The sequence below is a fragment of the Vigna radiata genome, unplaced genomic scaffold, assembly GCF_000741045.1.
Source record: "Vigna radiata var. radiata cultivar VC1973A unplaced genomic scaffold, Vradiata_ver6 scaffold_179, whole genome shotgun sequence".
NCBI classification, from domain to species: Eukaryota; Viridiplantae; Streptophyta; class Magnoliopsida; order Fabales; family Fabaceae; genus Vigna; species Vigna radiata.
In genome coordinates this window covers 314,730-322,987 of record NW_014542553.1, presented here as the reverse complement: position 1 = coordinate 322,987, position 8,258 = coordinate 314,730, and the positions used below count along the sequence as shown (strand labels likewise).

The window sequence follows — 8,258 nt, the reverse complement described above, 5'->3', positions numbered from 1 at the left end:
TCCTACTTTCGTGCCTTTTATAAGTTTTTTTTTGAAAAAAATTAATATAATATATTTTTTTTACTTTAAAGTATTTAATAGATCAGTTGGGCAGTGTTTTGTTGACTTTGCTTGATTATTCTATTCTTATTAAACCCCTGTAAATTTATGAACCTGACTTTTCATTACAGATATTGCTTTGACATAATCATAGTCCCTTTCTATTATATTGCTTTAATTACTTTCTCAAGAGAATTTTACTTTTCCTTGTTATATTGTGCTGCAATAATACTTAGTAAAAAAACATGTGCTTTTTGTGTTTTAGGTAGCCCTTGCGCCAAGAGTGTGAATGTTTTTTCGTGCTATACTAAATGATAACAAAAACCAAACCTCGTCATCATATATATGCAGAAATTCGCTTTTCACTACAACAAGCAAAAGTAACATTTAAATATAAGGATGTTTTTACTTTTGAAAATTTAAGCAATCAAAATGTTGGAGGCATCTGTTTGTGTTCTTCTTGATAAATAAGACAACAAAACAAATAGAACTATTTTCCTGATAATGATAGTAAATGGCCAATTTGGATATAAATTGCTTTAATTTTGACTATATGTAATATTTTTGAGGCATTCACAAGTTAATGAATATTCATGGGACCAGACCCATATCATTTGCGAAATGGACTAAGGAACAAACATTTGACATGTAATTGACTTCTGTAACACATTCATTTACACAAATCCTATTTTTTCAACCATGAAAGAGAAAAGGAAAAAAAAAAATCTCTAAGTTCTACTTTTGTTCCCGCATCTTCAAACTATATGTCAAAGGGTCCAATCCAAGACTACTTGTGTCTTGAGTTTGAACTACGGAGAGTCACACCATGCAAAAATTTTGTATATCCAAGTAAGTTAAGCTTTCCATCACTATTTCTTATCCAGTCTTTCAGAGTTGAATAAGCTGAAGGCCCAAGATTCAACTCCTGTGGCCATAAACAAAATATAAAAACACATATGAGCATTGCAGAACAACTTACCAATTCATATATATGGTAGAATAAGAAATATTTACTCTGGCCAATTCTTCAACAGATATCAGACGGTTGCCTTCTGTCTCAAAGTGTTCAAATGCAGCTGAGGCAATGTCTTCCCACCTTTCATGTGCTTCCAATTGGTATGTGCTGATTGCAGCTGCACAAAATTCTTCAAAGTCCATATTTCTATAGGCAAGTGGCTCCATCTATGCAATCATTCAAGGAAGAAAGTATAAGGTGTTTGATCAAGCTGGGGAAATAGTGTGGACTTCAGCACTGATACTAGAAATGGACTGAACAGTTATTTTCACAATACAACCAAAAGAATAATGGCTCACCGCATTTATGATCTCAACAACCCTTGATTCCCTCATTGCTTCAGTTGCATTCTGGACAAGAGCCTGCAAAGTTTGCTTTGAAGCTGTGAATCACGGAGATTAATGAATTCTAAATAAAGGACAGGAAAACAACCAAAACCCTTCAAAGTAGGAAAAACACGTTCATTTCCACAATAATATAAACAAGAAAAAGGCAGGCTGTGCTGTGAAAATGACAGTTTTCTAACACCTCTGTGTCCTCCCCGCCAAGCAAAATGAAAAACTTCACTTTATGAACCATATAAATTCCAAAGGATTTTATTAGGGAAGCAGTAGAAAACCATTTTGAAATTGTCAAGGGAGATGAGTCCGTCTCTGTTTGGTTCCAACAATCTGAATTGTGCCCTAAGGTAGGGCAATTCATCCTCTGGCAAGGCTTTTGAAAGTGCCTAGACAAAACAAGCCACGTGATTAGTTTAAATACAGGACAGAAAAATATCCAATAGACAATAACCTAATGTCAGAACTGGCAAAAACAATGCTAAACAATGTTTCTTAAAAAGATGTCCATTGATGATACTTTATGTCAAATAGATAAAAACACACCTTGAGAGTTTCCCAAAAAGCTTTTTTTATCAACATCACAATTCACAATAGACCATAAACAGCACAATTTTCTTTTCATTTCTTATTTGAAAATAAACATCAAGGTGGCTCACACCACACCCGAAACATCATATGATTATATTCATAGTCAATGGGGAAAATATCACCATGAAGGAAAATGCATGTGATATCAATTGACGGGTGAAGTATTGATAGTAAAATTAGAAGAAAAAAAATGCCACAAGCATGCATAAATTCAGCACAGACATTCACGAGAGATAGTAGTAGGTAACAAATATGAAGATAGACGTAAGCATTCACATAAAGTAAGATACTGAAAGTTAAACTCTGCATAAGTATATTCAAAGAAAATAAACTAAGTAATACCTTCACTGCTGCCCGTTTGAGTGGTGTTGCAAGAACATAAGCCTTCACTAGTTTATAAACTAATATATCTAAAGGGAGTGGTCGGCTATCATCCCTCAACCAAGGATGACCTGCATGTGCAGAAGTATGCAGTAATTAGTTTAACAGAGCAATAATCAATTAATAGATTATTTCTTTATGCTAAATTATAATTTAGGGGGCAATTTACATTTGCATTATATTAAAAAGATTAAAAGTTTGTGGGGACATTTGCCCCCAAAGTTTACAAAGTAGATCAAGTTTTCAAACACTTAAATACTCTCAAACATACCAACTCGATGTGGGATTTAGACACCACCACATAATACTCAAGTCCCTGTCTCATAATGATTAGCACAGAACGATAAAGAGTTGAACTGATAAGAGAACTTACTTAGAGCTTGGACAGCTGTCATTCTTTTCCTGTAGTCCTTGTTTAGAAGCCGTTTCACAAAGTCCTTGGCTTCTGCAGAGGCAGTAGGCCAAGGTAAATCATCAAAGTTAGGATCAGCTCTAAGCACTGCACGAAAAATTCCAGATTCTGTTCGTGCCCAGAAAGGTCGACTTCCACATAATAAGATATAGGCAATAACACCAATACTCCATATATCGGCTTCCAGACTATATGACCGGTGAAGGACCTCAGGTGCAACATAATAAGCACTCCCAACAATGTCATTCAACCGTTCATCTGAATATCAACACACATGAAGGGAAAAATTAAGGATGGTGTTAAATCCACAAATATTTGACCAAAGAGCATTATGCAGAAGGTAAGCAGCAGCAATGAAGTGTGCATTTCTAGTAGCTAGCTTTTTATTTAATACATTGTTAATAAGAAAGTCTGCTTTGGAAGGAAAAGAAAAAAAAATATAGAACCACTAATAATTACCTGGCCGGATGAAGTCAGATAGACCAAAATCAATAAGCTTCATGTCAGCATCTTCACTTCTCGAAGTGAAGAGGAAATTCTGTAAAAGCAAGTCCAACAAAGAATGGACAACATTATTGATACTCTTATTGTTACATATGTAGTCATCATGATACAAAAACAGACCTAACTGTTACCATTACAAATTATTATGCAGATGAAGATTCAAAGCACAAACCTCAGGTTTAAGGTCACGGTGCACAACACCTTGAAGATGACAAAAAGCAACTACACTTAGAATCTGCAAAACTATAACCTTGGCATCCTCCTCTGAATACTTTCCTCCCCTAATTTGACAGTGAGCATTATTCAATAAGAAAAAAGATTATACTGAGTTCAAAATAAAAAAGAAAAGAAAAGGCTAACCTTGACAAAATTCTGTCAAGAAGCTCCCCACCTTCACACAATCTGATAAGAAAGCAAAAAAGGTCACCGTATGATGGAGTTACAGTTCTAAGATGCAAGCCCCCCAACAGTTAAACAAACAAATATTCCTCAACAAAATATATGTCGTGTAGAAACTTAGAAACAAAGTAACATATTACATACATGCAATTGGACTTGTTTAAACCTTTGGAACGGGCAAAAGAATGAACAAAAGAAATGAGAACCAGAAGTGAGAAACTGCATATTAATTGTAGTCGCATTGGCAAAATTATCCGTACATAAACAACAATGCCTTTTATAGTTCAAAGTAACTGCTCATTAACCAAATGTATAACGAAAAGAATAATGATTCAGTTCCATAGCAATATTGACACCAAGTTCTAATTATAGATGATAATGAATCACAAAAACAGAACAGTCAAGCTTTACCCACTATGTGGGGTTGGTTATATGGATCAAAAACTCACCATAAAGTTCTATCATAAATCATACATTAAATGATAATTAATACAACAATAAAAGACATACTCCATAACTATGTACACATTGTTGGCATCTTCAAAAGCATCATGATATTTGACAAGATGTTCATGGCCAGATAGAGCTTTTAATATCTTCACCTCTCTGCGAACATCCTCAATTGCAATTGCAGTTGTCATCTGCTGAATAAATTTTATTAAGACTAGAAATGGTATAAAAATGCAAGTGCAAAGAATAACAATTTAATTATACGGTGATATAACCTTTGCTTCTTTTTTCTTTTTTAAAATCTAATGAAACTATGAGGGACAAAGAGTGGATTTGAAGATAATATTATGTTGATACCTTTTTTGGACAAAAATATTGGCTTAGGCACATGCAAACATGCCATAAACTTCAAATAATCAATTTCCTATATATACAATAACTGAATTATTTGTAAAATATGAGAGCAAGCTGCTGACCTGCTTTAACTTACCCCTACCAAGGTACCTTAATATAGCCAGCTAAACTGGTTTTTTGGGAACTATTAGAGTAACAACTAGGATAGGAAAATGTATTAATTCATGTCTAAGAATGAATCTTTCCACTTAAAGTAGTAAACTAAGAGAAAATGCTATCCAGTGAAGGAGAAAGATATTGCAGCAGCATAGTGAGAATATATGACTAGAGAGGCTACTAGGCTATCCATATGGAATGCAGACAACTATCCTGTTTTGAACATTAATATCAGCATTAGTCTGCTGGACATACATTGAGTTCATTGCTTCTATTTTTATGGTTCTTGACATTCTTTAAAGTGAATTTTCTTGGTTGGCATGTGTGTGCAACACAATTCCAATCATACACTGTCAGCATGTTTGGACCCATTTTCATATGTGAAAACATGTGGATCCACCTTATGCTATTATGTTGCTTGTGTTAATGTGGATAGGTGATGTAATTCCATATGCTGTATGTATTAAAAAGCATTCCTTTTATAGCAAAAAAACAGCAAGGTGATATACTACAAAACTGCAACAAAGTGACTAACCCAACCTCAAATAGGGACAAGGAGAAACATGTTTTAAAACCTAAATGCAACTGGATGAGATTCTAAAACTTGACACTATAAAATGGCAGCGCCGTTACCCAAGAGAATGGAGTATTGTGATAAATAACACATGACGGAGCCGTTACACAACAGAATAGAGTATGCGCCAATGCCTCACACATGCAAGACAATTTTAGCTTCCAAAACTGCCAGCAAAGTGGCCAACCTAGCCTCAAATAGCGACAAAGAGAAACGCGCTTTTAACACTAAATGCGGCTGGAAGTTACAAATATTCTAAAACTGGGCACCATAATAAAATAGCTAAGCCGTTACCGAAGAGATCGGAGTATTGTACTATGCCAACGCCTCATCCACGTAAGAGAATTCTAGCATCCAAAACCGCCGACAAAGTAACTAACCCTACCTCAGATCGCGACAAATAGAAACATTTTGAACACTAAATGCAACCGGTTACAAATATTCGAAAACTTGCAACCATAAAATGACTGCGCCGTTATGCAAGAGAACAGTGTACTGTAATAAATATGCCAAGCAATTGCCTCACACACATAAGACATGACTGAGCCTTTAACCAAGAGAACATAGTATTGAAATATGACAATGCCTCATGCATATAATACAAGTATAGCTTCCAAAACCTTCAACAAAGTGGCTAACCCTACCTCAAATGGGACCAAGAGAAACACACTTCTAACTCTAAATGTAACAGGAAGTTATAAATCTTCTAAAACTCAGCATCGTAAAATGACTGCACCGTTACCCAAGAGATCGGATTATTGTAATATGCCAATGCCTCACGCATGTAAGACAATTCTAGCATGCAAAACCGCCAACAAAGTGACTAACCCTACCTCAAATTGTGACAAAGAGAAAAATGTCTTTAACACTAATTGCAACTGGAAGCTACAAATATTCCAAACTCAGCACAATAAAATGACTGGGCCATTGTCCAAGAGAATAGAGTATTGTAATATGCCAATGCCTCATGCATGTAAGACAAATTTAGCTTCCAAAAGTATCAACAATGGTTAGCATCAAACAATATCAAAATGGATAATTATTTCGACAATTAGCCAACGAACACACTCTATATGATTGAATAGAATAAAAAATAACAGAATGGATAGTCATTTCAAAAAATTAAAGAAACAATCAATATGATTAAAACTTCCATTCAACTGCAACAAGGGCAAGCTGCATGCATTTACCTTCTTATTAAACAACTTATTCTAGCACACTTAAACAAAGAGACCATCATTTACCACCTAGGTTACACTACCAATTTTCCAAAGATCATTTTTACATATACTATACCACACGATATGAAGTAAAAAACTATTCTCAGTTCAACCAGGCAAGTTAAGAAATGCCTTGCCATGTAAAATTACAGCTGACAACAAGGTAAAACCAAGTCAAATGTCATGTCAATTCCAAATACATCCAGTTTTTCTTTTTGTTTTAAATTTTACAGTTCATTCAGTAAAATCCAAATGACTCTGACCATAGAACGGTGAAGTTAAAATTCTAAATAGAGCTACAAACAAAGAAAACAAGACAATGTCCCAGAACCATGTATTTGTCGGGTAACATTTCCAAGTACAAACTACAAATCTAAAAACCCCAATCCGTAAAATAACTGTCAGACAAATTCCCAATTATTCCCTAGTCCCACTTACAGAATCTCGCAGAGCGTTCAATCAAACAACAGAGATCAAACCCCGAATCGTCCAAATCCAAACGCTATCATAATTCATAACAACAAAAAAAAAAAACACACAAACAAGACCACACAACGCAATGACCAAAATAACAAAAAATACCACAGAAAAATTGAAACACAAGTACAACCAACAAACTCAAATATCTGAAAACAAATTAACAAAAAAAAAAAAAATGAGAAGACATTGGACTGAAATTGTACCTTCGCCTTGGAAATGATCTTAACAGCAACAGGCTGGTCTTTGAGTTCGCCCTTCTTCCCCTTAGCATAACAAGTATGACCAAAATGCCCACGACCCACTTCTTTCCCAATTTCATATTTCGCCCCAAAATTCTTACCATACCCAAAGCTCTTATCCAGCGACTGTTCCGGCGCCACCGCTCCCGCCGCTTCTTCCTCCGGGATCGGCCCCTCTTTCGGCGTCTTTGCGTGCCCGAGCCGCTTCGCCAGCGACGCCCTTATGTGCTTCGCAGGCGACGGAGGCGCGAAAGACCGCCGGAAAAATCTCCTCGGCGTGCCTCTGGCCGGGGACGGCGTCACACCGCCACCATGTGGGTATGGACTGGGCCAGGGACTCGCCCGCGCTGGCGTTCCCTTCACCGGCAGCGGAGAGAGCGGGACGTCAGCGGATCCAGCCACCGCCATAGCGGTGCCGACTGTGGCTCGCTCTGCGGCTGTAACCTCATTTTCCGGCGTGAGATTGGACTTGCCGTAGCACTGACCCATGTGGACGTCAGCACATCGGAGGGCCTCACGCGGCGGAAAGTGGGGCGAATCTGGTCAGATGAGAAAACGATAAAACGAGGGAATTTGAGTCAGGTAGAGAGAGAATGAGAGAATGGGTTTAGAGAGAGAAAGCGAGACAGTGCGCGACAGAGACAGACAGACACCAAGAAAGCATGGACAACTTCTGTTAACAAACAGAGAAAGCCGTGTGTTTGTGCTTGTGTGTGAGTGTCACTGTTGCATAAGGTTTACGGGTTCCGATAATCTGCTTCGCGGTGCACGCTGCACTTTTCTGCTACCATGACGTGGCCACCTACTAACACACCCCTTACTACATTTCTTTCACTATTTTTCTTTCATTACTTAAGAACTACTTAATCCAAATAAAAATAATAAAATAAATATAAAATTGACAAATTCTATAATTTTTTATGAAATTTTATGGTTAGTTCTAAGAATAAATTCTGTTTTTGTTAATTATTATAAATGTTGTTTTCTTTTCTCTAAAAATTATTATTACATTAATTTGATTGCATAACTAATTTTTTTAATAACGTTGGCGTGGGTGTGGGGAATATGTGGTGTTGTGTTTCCTCATGCATGGGATAATTTTTGTG

The 8,258-nt window shown here is 36.4% G+C and overlaps 1 protein-coding gene across 1 annotated transcript; it reads right to left on the bottom strand.

Moving 5' to 3' along the window:
• Positions 1-544: 544 nt before the first annotated feature.
• On the bottom strand, positions 545-7,852 carry LOC106780369 (CDPK-related kinase 3). Its single transcript, XM_014668654.2, has 11 exons — positions 7,117-7,852; positions 4,190-4,320; positions 3,641-3,682; positions 3,453-3,561; positions 3,236-3,314; positions 2,738-3,034; positions 2,326-2,435; positions 1,674-1,781; positions 1,354-1,416; positions 1,054-1,221; positions 545-964 (listed from the first exon to the last, which is right to left on the bottom strand). Exons 1-11 carry the CDS (start codon positions 7,639-7,641, stop codon positions 827-829), a joined length of 1,770 nt encoding a protein of 589 aa, XP_014524140.1. The 5' UTR covers positions 7,642-7,852; the 3' UTR covers positions 545-826.
• Between the last annotated feature and the right edge of the window lie 406 nt (positions 7,853-8,258).

What these genes read in the sequence shown, in the direction of transcription:
- LOC106780369 (XM_014668654.2), bottom strand. Translation starts at nt 7,641, where the DNA reads ATGGGTCAGTGCTACGGCAAGTCCAATCTCACGCCGGAAAATGAGGTT. An exon ending in CTTGACAGAATTTTGTCAAG is followed by an intron (nt 3,562 to 3,640) that starts GTTAGCCTTTTC and finishes CTGTCAAATTAG; the next exon opens with GGGAGGAAAGTATTCAGAGG. An exon ending in TTGTTGAGATCATAAATGCG is followed by an intron (nt 1,222 to 1,353) that starts GTGAGCCATTAT and finishes ATGATTGCATAG; the next exon opens with ATGGAGCCACTTGCCTATAG.